Here is a 22,704-nt window from a genome sequence, read left to right as displayed (position 1 = left end):
CAATCCAACTCCCGAAAGTTACTTTAGCTTGTCAACTCTTTTATTTCAAACTCATTCGCAAGACATTGGCAAAGTAGTACTTGTTCCCTTAGATCATTCCCATTTACAATTATATCATCAATATATAACAAAAAAAAATTTATAAGTTCCCTGAATTGGACTGTTTTGTGAGTAAAGTATGATTCTCCAGACTTTTCCTAAATCACACAGTCAACATAACCTTTGAATACCTACCTAACCATGCCTTAGATTGTTTCAAAACATAAAAAGTCTTTTTCATTCTACGTAGTTAATTTTTTCCCAAACTTACGCTAAAACTATGAGGAACTTCCATGTACATTTCTTCATCAATCTCACTATGAAGGTATACATTGTTTACATCAAATTACAGCAAATTCCAGTTAAAATGAGCAGTCAAAGAGAGTAGATTTCTTATAATATTCATTTTTGTCACCGGTGCAAAAGTATCTTGATAACTAACGAGATAAATTTTTGTATATCCATTTGCAAACAACCTGGCCTTATATCGTAGATCCATTAGCTTTATATTTTATATTATATACGCATTTGCAATTGGCTATTTTCTTGCCTTTTGGAAGCTACCCGACTTCCCGTTCTTTTCCAATGCTTCCATCTCAACTTTTATGGCTTGTTTCCATTCTTCATTACCTAATGTTCTGTTCAGATTTGTAGAAGAGGTATGGTATTTAGGAGTGTGAGAAAAGCTATCCGAGATGGTGAAAATTTTTCAAAACGCAAATGGGACAATAGATATTGTCTTCACTTATGTGTCCTTTTCCTAATGGCAATTGGAAGATTAATATCATCAATATCATCATGTTGATGGTAAAAATCGGATCGAACGATTTTATTGATGAAACAATTACGGTCGAAGATCGAATGTAAATGTAATTAATAAATCTTCTCACCTAACTATGAGTTTTATCTCCTAAATTCACCAGTCTAGATGTTTTAACTAGAACAAGAGGAGAAATAATTATTTGAGTAGGAGATATTTGAATTGCATACCTTCTTCTTCAATCGTGGGGATTTTTATAAATTTTCCTTTAGACATTGGGGTAGTTTGGTTATTTTTACATTATACCAAATGATGACCTCTTATTGGTTGCTTTTCAATTGATTTTAGTAAAAAAATCACGCTTTATTTAGCCACCCTAAATGTTGTGAATGGTTTGATATCTTTATGTGAGCCTCCTGTTTCTTCGTTCCCATCATGTGTTGCCTTCACATTGCAAATGGATATATGGGTTCGTGTGCTTTACTTCGAGGGTTAACAAATATTCCCCCAAGTCTGGTTTTAATACTTATATTAATTATAGGACTTATTGTTTCTTTTGATGCATTGCGAACCCATGGTTGTTTATATAATTTTCTTTGCTGATGTTGAAGGATGGGTTATTCTACTCCATTCATTCTTTTAGATCCTTAAGGCTTCTAAACTTTAGTGGGCAGATTTGTGGTTTACTTTGCTCGAGTTTTTCACAAATGCCATCAATTTGTTGATGATAAAACTTGAATCAAATGATTTTATTGATGAAACAATTACAATTGAAGATCAAAAGTAGTTACGGCCCTTGTTTAATCCCCATTTTTGCGAAGAAAATGAATTTTTGAATAGTGTATTGATAAAAAATGTGTGGTTAAAAAATAAGAATTTTTTTTTGATTTGCATATAATATTATTTTATTGAAAAATGTGTGGTTAAAATAATGTCAAATCACCGTCGAAGAATGTATTTTGGTGGGAAAATGGGGCTCAAACAAGGGCACAATCAACAAATCCTCTCACCTAATTATGAGTTTCATTTCCTAAATTCATTAGTCTAGATGTTTCAATTAGAACAAGAGGAGAAATAACTATTTAAGAGGAAAGTATTTGAATTGTATGCCTTCCTCTTCGATCAGGGGTACTTATAGATTTCGCTTCAGACATTATGGTAGTTTGGTCATTTTGTGTTATGTTAGGTGGTGACTTCTTATTGGTTGCTTCTTTGCCGATTTTAGTTAAGAATCACACATTCACACTGTATTTATTTGCTCATGTGCTCCTTGTTGACAACCTCTATATGTAGTGAACAATTTGAGATTTCATGTGAGCTCCTGGATCTTTGTTCCTCTCGCGTGTTACCTTTCACCTCGCCAATGGATATGGATTATTCTTCTTGTACAAAATAGGATACAAAATGGTTTACAATTGTACAAAATAGGATACAAAATGGTTTACAACCAATTGTAAACCATTTTGTATCCTATTTTGTACTTTTAGCATGATCCAATGGACATATGGGTTTGCGTACTTTATTCCAAGGTTAACATATCACACGAGTTGAAGAGAACAATTTAATTTTTTTACCTTATTACTGGATATTGGTTCGGTTGCTTGAACTAGAACGGGTCCAAGTTCGTTTGCTCTCCTCCTTGAGTACCCTTGTGGTAATATTCAGCAATATGTTCCAACTCTTTCGATGTTTCAACATCAAAGGCAAGGGAAGTTTCTCTTTCATTGACAGCTTTGGTTTTTCAAGGACTATAGTAGTTGTTTCATATAATTCAGGCACTATTGAGGTTTAGTCGAGAGGTTAGGATGAGAGAGCTGGAACAAGTAGGAAGATCAAGAAAACATATGTCCTTATCTCCTATAATTGAACATTATTACATGTACACTATGGTGTACACTTTAGTTTACACTTTGTCACGTGTTATTATCCTATTGGACAGTTTAAATTTTAAACAGTTTTTTCATCCAATTAACACTTAACAACAATGCAAGTGTCGATCAAAGTGTGAAAAATCAGTGTACAAATAGCAAATTTCTCTATAATTAGTGTCCCCTTTAAAGATAATGATATTAAAAATCCCAATTGTTCCAACAAAACTGACATCCATGGAGACGAATTTTTCAGAGGTAGAATATTTATACCTTTTTTGTGTAGATGAATACCCCCACAAAGATACACTTTAGTGCTCTTGGATTTAATTTTCACTTGTTTTGAGCATGATATGACAAACACTGGATCCTTATCTCCTATAATTGAACATTATTACATGTACACTATGGTGTACACTTTAGTTTACACTTTGTCACGTGTTATTATCCTATTGGACAGTTTAAATTTTAAACAGTTTTTTCATCCAATTAACACTTAACAACAATGCAAGTGTCGATCAAAGTGTGAAAAATCAGTGTACAAATAGCAAATTTCTCTATAATTAGTGTCCCCTTTAAAGATAATGATATTAAAAATCCCAATTGTTCCAACAAAACTGACATCCATGGAGACGAATTTTTCAGAGGTAGAATATTTATACCTTTTTTGTGTAGATGAATACCCCCACAAAGATACACTTTAGTGCTCTTGGATTTAATTTTCACTTGTTTTGAGCATGATATGACAAACACTGGACAACTAAATACTCTAAGAGAAACCTTAATTAATTAAATAAACTTAATTAATGAAATAGATTCGTTCGACTTGTGCTATTTGACAGTGGGTGTTGAGTAGGATGAGCTAAGCGAGTAGCTCGAACGAATTGACCAAGAGCTAGCAAGCTCGTCGACTCACGTGAAAGCTGTTGGTTAAAGTTTTTTAAAGGTTTGTATGAAACAGATTTTCCATAAATGATTTGTAAAAACAGTAAAGTAGAAAATGATTTGTAGAAACAGTAAAGCAGAAAATGACTTGTAAAAACAGTAAAACATAAAATGATTTGCAGAAACAGTAAAGTAGAATATTATGTTCGAAAAATTATGAAAAGAAAGAAGTCCAGAATTCGGAAAGAAGATGATCGAGGCGAGAATTAGGCTCTCTGTCCTTAAGACGTTTTTACCCCGTCACACGGTGCTTACGGTATGTGGTAAAGCGTCTCCCAAGATACAACGATCACACTTGCAGAAGCAGCACTTCGACTGTAAGACAACGAACCAGAACGAATGAAAATACTCTCTGCAGACTGATGCAAGGAAGAAGAGATGTATGATGTATGTATGCAGGAGATCGTGTGTATACTTTGTGTTGTATGAGGACTATTCAAATAGAGGAAGAAAGTTGACGGTTTTGGGCAGTTTCCCTCATGCCACTTAATGCACAGTTTCTTCGAACTGATGGGTCGGTTTGTAAACTGTCAAAGGGAGGGAAAAAATTAAATTCAATTTTTTTTAAAACCGAAAATAAATAAAAAAATTGAATTAATTTTAACCCAGGCCCACACCAGAACCCGACCCGGCCGGACGGACGGCGACGGCGCGCGCGTGTGGCCTTTGGACTAGTCTAGACAGTCTAAGACTCCCCCCTTTCAAAGACTATTGGTACCCCTTGGGGCCCAAACCCATTTCCAAACTTGAAGCTTATTAAGTGGTTCAAGGTTGTGTTTGCAACCTATGTGGGATTGGAACATTTTTCCAATTCTTTCCCATTTATCCTCTTATTTATTATCCAACTTTCAACCATAATTTCTCATTCATATTGAAATGGTTTTTCACAATTAAATATTCTACACTCATCTACTCGGAACGTAGAATTTAATTGAACATTAATCTTGATACATCGAACATCGAGTCCCACTTAAAATTGTGGTCAAAATTGACCCAATAGACCCACCATTTCCAACAAAAGCCAGTTCGCCAAACCGAGTTAGGCGATCCTAAGCAACCTGCATGGTTGCAGGGTGCTATCAATTCTAAGTCTATAAATGGGAACCAGAGACAAAACAAAATTCATCATAATTCAATATTTTCTATAATCTCCTAGTATTCTCCTAATCCATTTAGAAGAATAATTCAATTTTTATATATAGTTTTTATCTTATGTTTGATTATATTTTCAATTACTGTTTTTCTTATACCAATATTTCTTCAATATTATATTTATGTTCCTTCATTTGTAAATATTTATTTAATTCCAACTTTCTATTACCTGAGTTTATTCTTCAAATTTTCTTCCAAAATAAATAAACGTGGATACACTGGATTCTTGAACCTCGATATTGATGTTAACCATTCTTCGGTTGTTTCGATACTTCTACGATTTTTCTCAAGCACGTGTTCTTCCAATTGCAGAAAATGTTATTCCTACCGAAAGGACAACAATTGAGCCCGATGATGAGGTGGAAGAAGCAATATTTGCAAAGAGGTGAAAGAATAAAAAATCAAATAAGCCAACTTTCAAATACTTGGAAAACTTCATGAAAAACAAGAAGACATTTGAGAATGTGGAACATATTTGGAAACAATATCGTAATTATTGTGAAAATGACTTCACTTGAAAACCATAAATTGTTCAAGTTAGGGTTGCTAACTTAGGAAGGTCAACTTCATTTTGGTTTAAGCGTACGTCGTTTATAACCCAAAATAATGTTGGAAGGCAAGGTTATGTTCATTTTTGGTGCCTTTTTGTTGCTATTCACTGTTAAGGAAACTAACAGACAGCATATCATATTGGACGAGATATGATTACTTTTTTTTTGTTGACAAGGGAACCCGCAGCCGCTATCCGAAGGTGCGCACTAGGTAAACCCCGCCTTGTGATCCTAGCCGACAAAGGACCACAAGGAGGTAAACCAGCCTAGCTTACCCATAGCTGACCGGCTCAAACCAAGAAGCCCAATAGGCAACTCCAACGAGGATCGAACTAGCAACCTCACGATTGCTAATCCAACTGCCCGACCAACTTGGCTGGGGTTGCCCCCAAGATTATAGGAAGAGGCGTTGATTGTTTGATTACATCATATTTTTCTTCTTTTGTTCCTTTTAATTTTTATTCTTTCCTTTTAGTCTGACTCTTTCTTTGTACACAATATACGGCCTTCATTGTAAACTTCTATATAAGAAAATATATGCTTCTGGTCTTATCACAATTAACCAACTTCATTTCATACAATTCTTTCATTCACAATAAAAAGTGGGCACTTGATAAAGTTTATCTAGACATATCTTCAACACATGTACAAATTGACCAGTCGAGGTACGCTACTATTAGTTTATATAGTAGTGTAGTTTATTTTACTTTCGATTTGTGGTTCATAAAAAACCATAAAAACTATATTTATGCCATCAATCATTACAATAATAAGTTTTTGATCATGTATTAAAAAATAAATGCATTTAAGTCGTCGTTGAATTTTTCCACTACATATAAAGTATTTTTTATGTTTTAATGGGCGTCTTATGAGAATTTTATTGTGAAGATAAGGTCCTGTAGTTTAATTTTTGATAATGTTAGTGTTAACACAAATACTATAGAAGAATTGATTAGACAATCACTTCGAAATTTGATGCAAAAATTGTCACATTTGATATTCCCATCGCACTTTGACATAAAAAGTACCCTGCGTTCATATTATTCTGCCAAACACAATAGAATAATGATCTACCACCGCCGTCTTTATTATTTGTCATTTCCAGATTACGTATGGATCTATTTAAGTATGACGATTGCAAGAAGCCCATCGTGTATCCATTTTTCTGCTAGTACTAGTAGCATACAAAATGAAATCCCTTTTAGAGCTTGTTTGGGAGCGATTTTTTATCTCAAAAAATAACTTTTTGACCGTTATTTCACTATTCTAGCCGTCATATTTGACTTCTTCTCTCACAGGTGGACTCTACTTTTCTCCTAACGATCAAAAAATCAATTTCTAAAATCACTCCCAAACAGATTCTTAAATTGGCTAGATATTTTCATACAAATTCTTACTGTTATAAGTCGAAAAGAGATAATAATTTTAATCTTTATCCATAGTGGCAAACAATGAAAAATAGTGTTCAATATTATTTTTGATGACAAGTGATCTAGTAATACACTTGATGTCAATTGTAACATCGAAGGCTATGTTTATTTTAGGTTGCAAGGTTACATCAAGCTATTGAAGCAGGCTAAAAAATGAATTGAGGCTCTAATGGGTGTGAAGGACTGACATGGTATGGACTATCAAATAGAAGATAAGATAACTAATATTTCGTTGAAGATTTTCAATAGTTATAACCTTCACGACTTTTTAGTATCTAACTTCTATACTTCTTACTTTATATTGATATTTCAATGTTTAAAAAAAAAATGTACACAACATACGCAAATAAAAGAGGAGGATTTTTGCAAAGTCATAATTCTTTTTAACAAAATATAATTTTTTACGGTTTCGATTTCCTTATAAATTTACGTCTTCACTATACTTCAAGGAATAAACGTACAATTTTTAGTTAGAGAAACGAGCTACGAACTGGTACTAACCGAGCCCCATTCGATCATGCAAGCCAACTAGCGTGGTGGGCCGATCCATTCTCGGCATGTAGCCACTTCATGGTATGAATTTCAATGTTCATAAAATTATTCAAGAAGATGAGATCGTACTAGACGAAATAAAGACGGATTTTAGTTGCAAACTTCAAGAATCATTTGTAATTTTATTATAGTATTTCATGGCCTCTAATTTTGTACTATTTTATAATTTAAGTGTGGAATAGCATAGTAGTATTATTAATATGCATAGTAGTATTATTAATATGTTTTGGTAAATATGCGGAAAAGAAAAACCATGTTATTTCCTAAAATCAATTGCTCCAACAACTCATGATATATTTTAAATAAAAAAAATTCTTATCAAGTGGCAATATAGATCTCGATAACTTTTGACACGTCTTTCAAGTTCATCTCAGAGCAACAAGATATACCCTTGTTTGTTGTAGATTAAAATCAATTTTTTAATAGATTTTGATAAAAATTGATGAAAAATACGATTAAAGATTTATGGATCCCATGAAACGTGTGATTAAAATTAATTGTTAAAAACCATACGGGGCTATTTGAGACGACTCTTTAGACTTGAGCAACTATTTATCTAATACATTGCTCATTTTTTGATAGATATTTTCGAATTAGCAAATAATTGAGGTAGACACGCTGCATATTGTCTAGGTGCTTTATTCTATTATTCAACTAAAAATGAACATAATTGGAGGCTAAACTATTATACTACAAAAGAAGTTATTCAAATTTGATTAATGTTAAATATCCTTTCCAGAATTTAATATTAATATATAAATAAATTTTAAATCTTTAATACTGTTTCCGGAGCATTTCATGTCTTACTTATCTCGAAAATAAAAGTTCAATATCTTCTGTCCTTTCACGTTTCGTTCCTCATTTCCATTTTTGTAGCATATTTCTTTCAGAGAATACAGAACTGGTGATACAAATCCATGCAAAACAAAGCATAATATTGCAGTATTTTAACTCACACAGCTGAGGTAGAACTGATACAAACGATCCACAATAAATGGATACTGTACATCACTCATCCTCTTATTCGTACGTAAGATACAACAACGTTAAAAAAACACTGCATTTCTTAGGTTGGTTTTAGTTGTGAGGCTTGGCTTCAGGTTCAGCATCCACTGCCTCACCAGCATATGTACAGCACCTGCAACCCCCTCCGTAATGTTTCTGGCCACAGCAGCCATGACGGCAGTAGCCTCCTCCACCACCGCGATTTCCTCCATATCCCCCACCGCGATTTCCTCCATAACCCCCACCGTGATTTCCTCCATATCCACCGCCGGGGTAACCGCCACCAGGGTATCCTCCATTTCCACCTCCATACTTGGATTCTTCAACCCCATTTGTCTTCTCGGCCTCCTTATCTGAACAAATTTTAGGTGCAAAAGTACAAGATAGGAACAGCTATTAATACTTAAAAATCTTTACCACACAGTCTATCAACTTTCGATTGGAAAAAATGAAATTCTTAAACACTTCGAGACATGTTTTATTTTATTTAATAAAATGTGCACATTGTCGTGGAAACAATAATCTATATATGTAGAAGAAATTTTACATTCAACGACGAAAACTTTTGTGTAAGAAGAAACTTACCGGTGGAAGTCTGAGACAATTCCCGGGCTGACACTTCTGATGCAATGAGAAGAACCATAGCCAGAAGGCCAAGTAGAAGAATTGTCTTGGAACCCATTTGCTATAACTGATTGTTAAGAAAAAATGGAACTTGATATATGTTTTTGATGATAATGTTTAGAGTGTTTCATCTCTATTTATAGACAAATCTAGGAAGATATTGAGTCCATTATTAGAGTTGAGTAGGTCCAGCTTTTATTGGCAATAAATACACAGATTTAATACGTACAAATTCCACCTTATCTTGATTACACGTCGATCTTAAAAGCACTGTTGATCGACACTTAATTTTGTGCTAAATTTATATACGGCTGGATATCATTTTATTCCAAAATATTGATCACTTGAGTATTTATCAGCAATTATGCTACTCAAACAGAGAATTTTGACAGGAAATGTTGACAGACAACACTATACGTGCATTCATTGAAAAATTAAAAAAAAAGGCGAATCACGTTTTGTCATGTCAGCTCTGTCAACATTCCCCGTCAAAACATCCCGTTTGAGTAACTTTTAGGTGTTTTTATCGAGAATTCAATGAGACTTGTAGCTATTAATGTTTTCTATCCAGTTATGTGCAGAAGTAATGTTGGTAAAAATATAGCCATAATGTCATATTTTATTAATAAACTTAATTTATATAGCATATGTGTTAACTTTGCAAAATCAAGAGGGAAAAATAAAAGACAGTTAAAGCTACGACTCACTGCCAATCATTCTTAATTAATTTAAAAAAAAAAAAAAAGGATGTTCTTCATTAAAAGTTGGTCAGATTCTATAGTTTTCACCAGAATTTTCAAATTTTGTAAGGAAAAAAGAACATTTGTTAACTTTTCTAATTATTACATAAAATTCTAAATAATTTTAATTACGAATAAAAAAATGCAAACTTTAAAATATTCAGATAAAATGGAACTACACGCGTACTCACAAATGGTGCATAAACCTTTGTATTACTGAGAGAATGTACATGGTGCATGGTAAATTGCAGTTATTTCCTGTAAGATAGTTATCGATAAAAGTCAATAGGTGTACATAGTCGTTACCTTTTTATCATTCTTGTCATCTATCCATCCCAATATTTTATTGTAATTTGTTACATAGGTATATTAATAAAACTTGTGTCAAGGGGTCTTTAATTATCTTGTGATATATATCGAGATACACTGGTGATAATAGACACATTGTCACATGGAAGGGTATAAAAAGAATAAAAGAAAATAATTATATAATATATTTGAATTGAGATTTATTAATAAAAAAGAAACTTTTGCAGATTCAGTTTCCTGGGATCTTGAACAATCTGAATAAATCAAAGGATGGAAAAATGTCTCTTATTTAAGAATAGAAAAAGTACTGCTCTTCCATTTTGCTAAGTTAATGTTTTGGAAAAATGAAAATCGATCATATGAGTAAAAGCAAACATAATGATGAAGATAGATAAGACTAGTTTTCTCTTAATTTTTATGTCAATTTTTATTAATCTTTTAATATCGTTCTGTTGAGAGTTTTGAACTTCAATCTTGATGTGGATCCTCATTCAAAATAATTAACGATTTGTTGATTAGTTTGAAGTATCTCATTTTTAGATATTGTATTGAGAAAGTGCCAGTAATTAGATAAGTTTATAAGATGGTTGAATTACTCTATCTCATACGTTCCATCTTTGCTTGGTTTGAATAATTATGAGAACAATAAGAATGAAATGAGAGTGTCTAATGAATGCAGTTCATCTCTATTGTTATTGGTTTCATGATTTCTTAATGTTAAATTATATATGTCCATTTTAAGTGACCGTCCCACACTCCATTGAAGTGAGTTGGATCGAGTGGTTTGTATCTAAATTCAAACCTTAAACCTCCCTTAACTTGCACGCGTACCTCCGACTAAAACAATGAAAAACGAGGAAAAAGGGGCCTAAGATGACGGGAATTTTTGTTTGAAAATGCACCAATAATAAAAAGAACACGAAATTCTCGCAAAACAATGGCATTTTGACTCTAGACAATGAATTCTTTCCATTTAGATTGAGTTCTTGATCGTACGAGTGCAACAAAATGAGGAATTGGAAGAGAAGTGCAAGTGGATTTAACCATGCAAGGATTTGAAAATTTTTCACTATAAAGTATGGTATTAGGATCCGAATTTATTTATGTACATGGTACAAAATGTTTCTATTTCCAACCAGATTTAGGGCAAAGCCTCTTAAAAATTCATTCCATCACATGTCGGACAAGTTGTACCCAGCAGATACAGCCCCAAAAATTAGACTTGGTAGAAATTAAAATTCGAATTTTAATCTAAGTAGAAGTCAACAATTCATTTTAACCATACATATAATGAAATTTATAATTTTTTAACCACACATTTTATCAAATTTTTATTACAATATTCTACTAAAAATCTGATTTTAATACCTACCAAACGAGGTGATAATAATGTAATAACTAAAAATTCAAAAGCATGTACCAAGTGGGAACAAAACACATCTCAGATACATGAACTGATTTATGCTGGTCAAGTGGGGTGGAGTGCCAAGTTGATGAACAGAGTTATGGGCCAATCTTAAATAATAATTAATTAACTGAAAATAATAGAACTTAGGCTATGTTTGATTGCACCCCAATTTCATGGAAAATGAAAATCAAATTCCATATTTCTAATTTTTTGTTGTTTGATTGGCAAAATTTTCTCTAGAATTCGAATTCCACCTTTTATGCCACCTAAGCTAATTTCCATGTTTTTCTTAAATTCCAATTCTCGCCAAAAATGGTGAGAATTGGAATTCTCGGTTACTATAACGTTTTTTTTTTATTTTTTTTTTGGTAATATAAACAAATTCTAAGAATTATTATAAAAAAAATATTTTCCTTTAAATGACAATTTTCATGTAAAACAAAGTCAAACGAACATCAAAAGATAGATGATTTTCTTAAGATTTTTGTTTTTTTTTTGTGTGTGTTGGCAATGGAAACAAATTTCATCCCCAATACCAATAAAATTTATCCCTTTAATTGAAAATTTTCATGTAAAACAAATCCAAACGAAAATCAAAAACCCTTTTATTTCAACATTTTCCACATGAAAAATTATCTCAATCAAATACAATAATTTACAATTATCAGAAAAACAAATTCTAGACAATTCAATTCTTTGGAATTCGTTTTCAATTCAATATAATTCCATTTTTGCAATCAAACGGACCATTAGTTTTGAAATTATATAATCATGCAATTTTTTATCATCAATTTAAATTGCTCTTTTAAGGCATAAAAAAACCTTACTTATCGAGAAAAAAACCCTCAATAAACAACAGTTTTCTAATTCAGAAGATTAAATATAATTTAGTAATTACAAAATTCAAAAATAGTTCTTTTAAAATCCTTGACCAAAAAAAAAAAAAAAGCACTAAAGTATTGATTGGAGGGTGATGTAACTGTTGTTTTCAGAAGCGAGATCTATTGCAATCCAACCCTCTATAGTCTATACAGTCATACAGAGTTACATAGCCACAAGGGGGCATGCAGTACTGCAGTGACAATAATGAAAGCCCTTAAAAAACTTTTATTATAACATGCTACTATATTTATAAATAATAACGTTTTTTTTCCAGAGAAAATTTTTATTTTTCAAAGGTAAAAAGGTTTTAAATATATTAGCGACTTCAAATTTGATTTTGTTTTTCTCGTTTTCAAGCTGAGTTTTCGTTTTTACTTTGCCGTTTCTTTGTTTATTACTTGACTTTCGAAATTTATTTTATTTCTTTGTTCGTCCCCAATTTCAACACTATTCAAATTCTCCAACTTCAGTTTATAGTCTTTGACATTAATACTACGATTTATGAATTTTTTGCCCTATCGTGTGTGCATGTGTCCGCATTTTATTTTTCTTTTTAAATATTGATATGGAAGTATGGAATTGATTAGTTTTCCAACTGTTACATCTATATTCCATTTTTAGTTGTGATGACACTATGACAATTCTCATTATGTAAGGCATTGAATTTAAGACTCGAGTTGAGAAAAAAGGATAGGCCCTTGGATGGGCTTTCAGGAAATGGGGAGGGTGAAAGGTCCCACCATAGTGTGTGTATATATATATATAAGGGAAAATTACAAAATTCCAAGTGTTTAAAGACTAGAATTCAAACATCAGGGTTAAAGTTTCTTTGTGCATAAATCAGGTATCAAATAATAATTAAATATTAAATATTTGCCCTAATTATTCCAAGCCCTAAACACTTTCTCCTTTTCCTCTCTCTCTACCGTCTCCTTCTCACCCATATTTCTCTCCCTTCTCTTTATAACAAATCGTTGGCAGAGAAGTTGCCATTGTAGCGGCACCGTCTGAAGAGCTGCGTCGGTTTCGATGTGAGATCGATGTTGCTGCCATCTCTCTCCCTTTTCGATCTACAGTTATCTCTCTCTGTTTGATCTGCTGCAATTTATGGTGTGGTGAGATCGATGCCACTTCTAATTTCTCTCGAGTCTGATGTGAGATCGGTGTCGCTGCCTGAAGTTGATGTGGTGGCGTTTGTCACGGTGATGTGACGACTTCTCTGTGCAGCTTCTCTATTCCCGATGGTGATATGTTGGCGTTTATGGTGTGACACGGTGGTAGTTTGGTTCAGGCGGCGATAGTGTGGTTGGTAGTTTTTTTTTTTTTTTTTTTTTGGTGTGTGATGCTGGTGTCGGGTGCGGTGGATCTAGGTAGGATTGCGATTGTGGTGTTCTGGTTGTGGTTGGCGTTCAGTGGTGGTTCTGGCTGTGTTGGTGGTTTGGTGCGTTGTGGGTGGTGGTGATGGTTGTTGATGCAGGTGGTGGAGGTGCCCGATCCATGGTATGTGTGCGGTTTTGTTGGTGCGATATGGGTGGTGGTATTTGCTACGGTGTTGGTTTTGGTGGTGTTTGTATTGGTGTTGGTGTGGTGTGTGGCGGCGGCGGTGGTTGTGGTGCTACAAGTTGGTGGTTTGGGTTGATTATCGGTGTGTTTTTTTGTTGGCGGTGGTCTGTGACTTTAAAATTTGATAGTCTGTGATTAAAAAATAATATGTGACCTCAACGATTTTGTTTGTGACCTTAAAATTTGATGATCTGTGTCTAAAATAATAATTTGTGACATCAACAATTTGGTCTGTAACCTTAAAATTTGATAATTTGTGACTTATAAAATTTTCGATTTGTGATCTCGAAATAATCCAAGACCAATTAATTTGATAAAATGTGACCAGTAAATAAATCTGTAACCATTAATTGTTTAACTGTGACTTTAATATATTTATTTAATAAATATTTTTAATTAATTAAATACAAACCTGAATTTTGAATTTTCAAACTTCTTACTTAATTTTTAAAATGGTGTAAAGAATACACTTGAGATATGAATTTGCCCCTATATATAATCTTTCTTTTTGAACATAACAAAAGAACTAGATAAGGTGAGACCTCAAGTATATATATTGTTAATGGATATTGTTTACAAAATTTTCAGGCTATTCATATTTTCTTTATTTGAAAACATTTGAACTTGATATTGATGATTTAAGATGTTAAGAATATAATAATGGTTGTGATATAAAAGGGAAGCTTAAATGTTTTTAGAACATAATACTAGAAGTAAACCCGATGATATTTTACACACCATGTGATTATCACAATCTTAATTTTGCACTTCGTGATATGGCAAATTCTTATACAAAGGTTAAAATTTTTTTGGAATTGTACAATGTAAATAAATACTATTTTCATATTCTACAAAACGATGCAATGTAAAAGGTCAAATACTTAAATCGCTATCACAAATATGTTGGAAGAGTCCAGTTAAATGTGTGAAAGTAATAAGATTTCAAACTTCAATTGAAAAAACCACTTCAAATATCTAGGCGAAAACATGCACGGAAAAATTGCAACGGTCTCTAACCTCTTCAATTTTTACAGATTTTATCATAACTTTCAATTGTGCTGATGGAGGTACCAAACCTTTCATAAATATGCACTTTGAGTTCAGCTGGACAGAAATTTGTCCATGAAACCGTCAATTGACCAACATATAATGACTTTAAGAGATTTAGAGATGTTAGAAGTTTATTTTCTGACATGCATTTTTAGTTCTTGTTTAGCACAGTTATTTGGTGCAATACGTCTATATTAATATTGATATTAATCACTTGAAAGTTCTTATTCATTTTTTGGAACATAGAGAGAAACTGGATTTGATTCCTACTACATTATTGCTAAAAAATTACTGTTCAAATAGAAGTTGAACCTAAATGCATAAAAAATATATTATTCATAGAAAGAAGCACTTTAATAGAACTGTCAATGAAAAGATAACACATCCAGATGAAGAATCCTTTGGAGTTGATCAAGTCCTTTTCACTTAAGGTTTGAACAATTTCAAAAATATGAAAATACATTCGAATTTTTGTTTGATTCAACAAAATTGCAGTAAGCAAATTATAATTGTTTGAAGGATTAGTGTGACGAGCTTGAAGAAATTTTGAAGCACGACACATATTCTGATATTTTCTAAATTGTAAATTGTGGGAAATGATTTGTCAATGGAGATGAAAAAGGCAATTGAAGTATTAGATCATGTAAAAATGATGGACTGTTATTTTCAATGATGTGAATTGCTTATAAAATATTATTGCTTATACGAATTACAGTTGTATTCTCCTATACAAGTTTCTAAAAGTTGATGTTGATAAAATTGTACATTTGATTGACAATATCGCACGAATGGTCCAACGCATTGTCCATCGCGTCTATTGAAAATCGAAGTTCTAAAACATATTGATTGTAAAAATATAATAATTAATTTTCTATCAAAAATAGAAGAATAAATTTAATTTAGTCATTTGAAAGTTTTAGATTATTATTTTTGTAATTTTTATATTTTTATTTAATAAAAAAGGTTATTGTTATTATTATTATTATTATTATTATTATTATTATATTTACTCAAATATTTGTAAGGCCCATATTTGAAATTGACTTAACACTCGAACATCTCAGGACCAACCAATAGCAATCGTGCCCCTACAATATTTCAAAATTTTCTTAAATGTATACAAATAATTTGTCCCTTCAACGTTTTACACCATCCATTGTGAAATTTCTAGCTACATTACTTATAAGGGTGAATCGGACTCGATAATTCACCTCAAACACTATTTGCTCTTAATCATCTTCACAAGTGATACTCCACAACCAACATAAAAGATGCAACAAGCTTTGACCGATACTATATACAACAATGCTATGATAACAGAATTTTTTTGACACAATGGATGATCGACACTCACATTGATGAGGGTCCACTTCTTTTTAAAAATTTTTTAATTGATGCGAGGCACACATACTGTGAGAGAATGTCAACTATTAATCAAAAAAATGTGGCAAAATAGTTTAATTGATATAATTATTCTGGGGGGCTATGTGAAGAACCCTAGAAGGAAGAAGAAGACACGACACATGGCCTGCTCATGTGAAACCTTTGAAATTGCTATGTCGACAAATTTTCTATCCTCATCTGTTCAGTCAGATAAAGATTTATATATTCATACGTGGTCGATATTTTTTGTAATAATATAGATAGATCGGACATAGCATTAACTGGCATATTAATTCACTTTTGTCTTATCCCTCTCAATAAACTTTCCTAATGCAGAAACGTGTTCGCAACTGAATTTTGTACTTCTTTCTAGATAAGATTCTCACGAGAGTTAATAAAGTATATTATTCATGAGAAGTTGGTGATAATATAAAATGCGTAATTAAAATTAATTATTAAATTTAATTTAAATTTAAATTAGAATTATTGAATTTAATTTAAATTTAGATTAGACTTTTTAGTTGGATCAAATAGGAGTTAAAGTTAGATTGTTAAATTTATGCTTGATACTAGGGGGGATACAGAAAAAGAAAATGTCTCAAACAAGTTAATTAATTTTTTTGCGAGGGGATTGCTACATGATATGTATTTTTCTCTTTCTTATTTTAATTATATATTTTTCAATAAAATAATATTACTCATAGATTCAATTTTTTTTAACCATATATTCTCTAAAAAATTATTATTTAAAAATACATTTTTTCAAAATTTCATTAAAATGAAGTCCAAACAAGAGCCCCATTTTGGGAGAAAAATGAATTTTTGAATAGTGTATTGATGAGAAATGAGTGGTTAAAAATAAGAAATTTTTTTGAATTTACGTATAATATTATTTTATTAAAAAATATGTGATTAAAATAATATCAAAATATTGTTGAAAAATATATATATATTTTTTTCAAAAATTTAAAATTTTGGACGGTCATTTTTAAATACTTGCAGTTGTAGTGGGGCCTCTCAGGGACCAGAATGCAGACAACGTTGAATAATAATTTGTAGTTTGTCAGCCCATTTCAATTATCATTTGACTTTTGTCATTTTGGACACATTAATCTATTTGATCACGAGCATAAAATTGTATGAAAAAAAATAAATTATATGTAATTCAATTGTTTAGAAATTATTTCCATAGAAATTATTAATTAAATATATTTGATTTATTTATTTTTCAATTTAAAAAATATTATATTTGTTCATTTTTTATTGATCGGTAGATGAGAGAGATAAGGAGAGAGTGGATTTCTTGGAAAATAAAATCTCACTCTCCTTAAAAAAAATATTTTCCTTAATTTTGAAGAAAATATGATCATGTCACCAAAATTAGAAAAAATATTTTTCATGAAAAAATGTCAATAAAAGAACATAGAAGTAGAAATTTGATTGAAAAACACATTTTTCAAAGAGTTATTGACAATCAAAGCCACCCTAATACTTTTTTTTGAAGGTGTCGCTACAAAAGCTTAGTAGATTTGGTTTTAAATTAAAGTGTTTGACCTGTAAAGTGTGAGGGGTGGAGGAAATATTAAGACTAGAAATCCTTGTTAGCACATACGATCATAGATACACGAATTTGTACCTGATAGATCTCGATCTAAACAGAGAGACTTGACTTATAGAGTGTGGGGGGTTTAAAGCGAAGTATTAAGACTTTTGGTCTTCGACACACGAATCCATATATACAATGTGTGCGCTTCTAAGATCTCGTCTAATAGAGGCAGTTGATATATGTAGGAAATGTGGTCCAATTAGAGTAATTTTTGTACAGGTCAAAATAAATTTATTTCTGCTACATTTATTAATTCTTTCAAGCTAATGAAATAAATATTGGCTGAATCACCTCAATACCACGTACATGGGAGCAACTGGGAGAAGAAATTGCATCATGCATGACGAAATAATATTTAATATCCCTCACTCATTCCCATTTTCAAGCGTTTCTGCGTTAATTCGGGGACCCAATGCAGAACCCCTTGTACACAAATTTGAGTTCATGAACAAGACAAGATTAAATGATAATGGAAGTATGGATGGAAAATTATCAACGACCAAGTTTCATTGATTTTATTTATGGACGATGAACTGTTTAGTTGATACCACATTTTCTTGTAGAAAACACACATAAATAAAGATTGAAATCGTTAGTACTAATGTTGAACATTTCTTAGGTTTACCAAAGATAACTTTACGACCTGATTCGGATGCATTTTGCGTTGTCCGAAAAAGTCACCGGGAAAAAAAAATAGTAATATCGATATTTCTTCATGTGATGCCTTGTGTTTTAGTAGTTAAATAGTGAAATTAGTGGATTGGTCTGATCAAGAAGTGATTAACTCTTTGTTGTTGATTCATGATATATATAATACAACACTCTTGTTCTCATAAAACTTCTGTCCTGATAACACTCATGTTCTTTTGTCCACAGTGAGAAATCTTATTTTGTCCATTTTGGAGAGAACCGTAAATAAGGCTATCTTGATCCATCAGTAGTGGGCAGTCTTATCAATGGGCAAGAGAAATATAATTTTAAATCCATCAATTTGTAATTCGTATTTGTTTGTGGTTGAATCACAAGAGCAATATTTCTCTAACGAGTATTAGAGAGGAAAGAGTAGAGTGTTCCTTCCATTGGAATTGTAAAACTATTATAAAACGCGATATGTTTATACAATTGAAAACGTTGTTTCCAAAAGAAATAAAACACGAGTTGTGGAAACATGGAACAAAAGATAAAATATTTACAGATTCATTATTTAGTTTTAAGAAGCTATTTAACTTGAAAAGAAATTTGAATCATTTTTTCATTTTTTTTTTTATTGCGTGAAGGTTAAATCATGCAAGTAAGCTATTTTTAAATTGAAATTCAAGAAAGTTAATCAACAACAAATACATAAGCACGAAAGAGTTTCCATACCTTATTATTTTATTTTTTTTTAGAATTTCTCATAATTTTATTAGAAAATAAAAATAAAAGAAAACTTGTTTCGAATTTCAGAATTGCTTTTAGGTTGGCAACGGTTCAGTTATGGGTCGGTTCGGCCAAAACCATAAACGCACCACCAATTTTTTGACCATAAATAACCGCACCATAACCACGTAAATCGGTTCGGTTAATAACCACGAAAATAAATTATTGTTTATAGGTTCATCCGTCAAATTGATATAAAACAATTTATAAAAAAAGTCAATGAAAACAAAAACATAATATTCCAAACGAAAATGCAAACATTATCTCAATTTTCAATTGTAAAATACAAATTTAACAAACAATATTATAAATATAACAATACTAAATTTTCCTTCATTCTTAATTGTTGTGCATTGAAATTACTTGATTCATTCTCCCTCACAAGTCTTACTAGCATAAATCAACACTCAAAGTTGATTCTTATATAGTAAATAAGCAATGTAAGTAGAGAATACAACGATACTACCTATTCCATAATGGTCTTAACTAAGATTTAAATAAAAAAATATACCTCTTCGTCAGCTTCCTTCTCACTAAACGTTGTACAAACACTAGAGTATGATAAAAAAAATTAGAATTTTCTACACACAATAGAAAAAAATTAACAATAAAAGGAGCTGGCATGAGTTTGTGATTTGTGGAGAGTAGGGTTTGCATTTATATACTGTTGTACTAATACTATTATTATGGGCTAATGGTAAGTGAGTTGGCCAGCTGAGTCATGTAAATGTAATGGTTTGTTTTGGGCTAGATAGAAAAGTAGTGTAAAGTCTAATAATCAATTCAATTGTTTTTTTTGTTTTTTTTTTATTTTTTTAAACGGGTAATCAGTTTGATTTTGGTTCGACGGCGTACATACCATACCCGCACCATCACAAGTCGGTTCATTAAAATAAAAATCATATCCGCCTCATTGCACCATCGGTTCGATTTTTTCGCCCCATTCGATTCGGTTAACCGCGGTTTTCGATATTGACGGTTCAAATTGCCATCCCTAATTGCTTTCTAGAGTTTCAAAGAGTTTTGGTTTATGAAATAAAAATATTAGCGTTTCAGAAGTTTTTACGCAACCTAGGTTAAAAGTTTGTTTGGCACCTCGTATTGCACTCTGGTAAATAGTAATATGGTGTAATGTATCGTAGAATTTGACTATATTCTACACTTGTATAATAAATTTAAACATGGAAGTAACATAAATTTGCTTAATACAAAGATAAATATGATAAACAATTAAAAATAATTGTCAAACTATCTAACATTTATCAAAATCGTAAAATTTTAGCTTTGCATCTTTTTAGATCCAAAAATTTAATTAACTAAGTAACACAACACGAGTTTGTATGAGTCATTTGAGGGAGCATGTAAACATTGCTCAACTTTCGATATGATTTTATAAACATCAAAAGCAAATTCAGTTTTATGACATTTTGATACGATGGTAACATCTATGCAAAAACGAAACGACTATATTAGACATGGCATGACCTTTAAATTAAAAAGTGACACAATATGTCATTTTTTGATGGACAACCATAACTCATATCCAACTCAAATGGTATGGAGTTTAAGCAAAAAAATTTATTACAAAAATTCAAATTAGATAATGTGCGACCTTTTGATTAAAAAGAGGTAGAGCATATCACTTACTAATGTAAAACAAAGCCTTAATTCATAATTCATATTTACATCACAAACACCTTGTATGCATCCCCCTAATCGATCCATTTGATGCATACCAAGAAATATTAATCAAAAGTCGAATTTTCATATACACGAACACAAATAGAGTTCTCGAACAAAATTCTCAGAAAACCACCAATTTTAGCCAATCATGCCTCGAACAAAATTCAAATTTGGATTTCATATATACCATAACAAAAAAATCTTCAAAATAAAACAAGTATATTAGATGAAAAATGAACTTTCAATTCCATTCAAAAATTGAAATTAAAATAGGAGAAGAAATGGAATACCAAAATCTGAAAGTTTATACATTTATAAAGTTACAATCTCTAAAATAAAAGTTACAGTTGAGAAAAATATTTTATCTTTTTACCTGAAGAATTTCACTGCTATAATCCTGTGGAAGCCGCTTTTGATTTCTAACTTTCAATGAAAGAAATTTTTGAGCAATTTCAATTTTGGATTGGTTGGAATTAATTATGTTTTAATAGTAAATAATTCGGTCGCAATACTAATATGCAAGTAAAAAATAATGTCTAGCTAACCCAAAATTTTGTGCTGACTTTTTAAAAATGGTCCCAATTTTTAGGGTATATGCATTATTACCCCCCTTTTTTGGTATTAGCCCAATGAAAAAATATGGAGAGTGCTAGATGTACACCTGCTTTTGTACAAAATGATTTACTTACACTCACAATGGGAGGGTGGGGGCTACATGTTGACATTTTTTATTTCATGTGGGGCCAAGTATATGTGAGAGTGAGTAAAATATTTTGTACAAATGTGTGAGTACAAATATCTTTATCCAAAAATTATTGCCCTTTGGTGCACTGACGGATCCAGCTTCCGACATGAACACGGGCTAATACAGCCAAAATAATAATAATAAATAAATAAATAAATTACACATATTTTATTTTATTTTTTTTAAAGGGGATTTGGGGCGGACGGATAGGTTGTAGCATTGGCTTGCTCGTCCTAAATCCGCCTCTGCTTTGGTGACTCAGCCTCGGATTTTTGACATTTACATTCTTATAAAACCTTTTGTATCACAAAATTAACAGTAAAGTCAGCTTTTGGCGATGTATCAGCATCTAGCTAACATTCAGCATTGACACGTTTTGTTTCAACTCCACCAGCTAGTATTTCATCGTCTAAATTTGGCAAGTGGGTTACTTATTTTCCAACATGTCGCTCCAGAACATAATTTGGGCAGACGAAATGTGAATTTTATAATTAAGATTAAGATGAAAAAAAGAAGAGATGTCACTACAGCAGTTAAGCAACCTGATAGCTTGAGCCTAAAAATAATCACCGTGTCGTTTTAGGTTGTGCTGATTCACCGACCACTGCATCATCTAAAAACTTACTATGTCAGCCTGTAGGCTGTACAATAATGTCACCAAACTATTGGAGCACAAAATTGATCTGTTCCATGTATAAATATTTGTGGAAACACGGAATATGAAAACACAACAATGAATTAAATTTATGGTAATTTTCTACTCAAAAGAGCAACATTTTCATGTAAATAAAAAAGATTAAAAAAAATGGGAATAGATTACCCAGTGAGGTAAAATGGGATATCAACTAACACAAAATTTTCTAAAATAAAAGAGGAGATTTCCATCATCTTTTGTCATACTTCTAATTTTTGAAGTACAATGAGTAAAATATAATTGCAAGGATTACCATAACCAGTGGAAGAAACCACCCTTTGATTTTTTTTCTCTAC

At 31.6% G+C, this 22,704-nt stretch overlaps 1 protein-coding gene across 1 annotated transcript; it reads right to left on the bottom strand.

Moving 5' to 3' along the window:
• Positions 1-8,205: 8,205 nt before the first annotated feature.
• LOC111371536 (glycine-rich protein 3 short isoform-like) lies at positions 8,206-9,035 on the bottom strand. Its single transcript, XM_022993579.1, has 2 exons — positions 8,888-9,035; positions 8,206-8,655 (listed from the first exon to the last, which is right to left on the bottom strand). Exons 1-2 carry the CDS (start codon positions 8,982-8,984, stop codon positions 8,375-8,377), a joined length of 378 nt encoding a protein of 125 aa, XP_022849347.1. The 5' UTR covers positions 8,985-9,035; the 3' UTR covers positions 8,206-8,374.
• Between the last annotated feature and the right edge of the window lie 13,669 nt (positions 9,036-22,704).

Source organism: Olea europaea, chromosome 22 (genome assembly GCF_002742605.1).
Source record: "Olea europaea var. sylvestris chromosome 22, O_europaea_v1, whole genome shotgun sequence".
Lineage (NCBI taxonomy): Eukaryota > Viridiplantae > Streptophyta > Magnoliopsida > Lamiales > Oleaceae > Olea > Olea europaea.
This window is presented reverse-complemented; position numbering and strand designations above follow the sequence as displayed.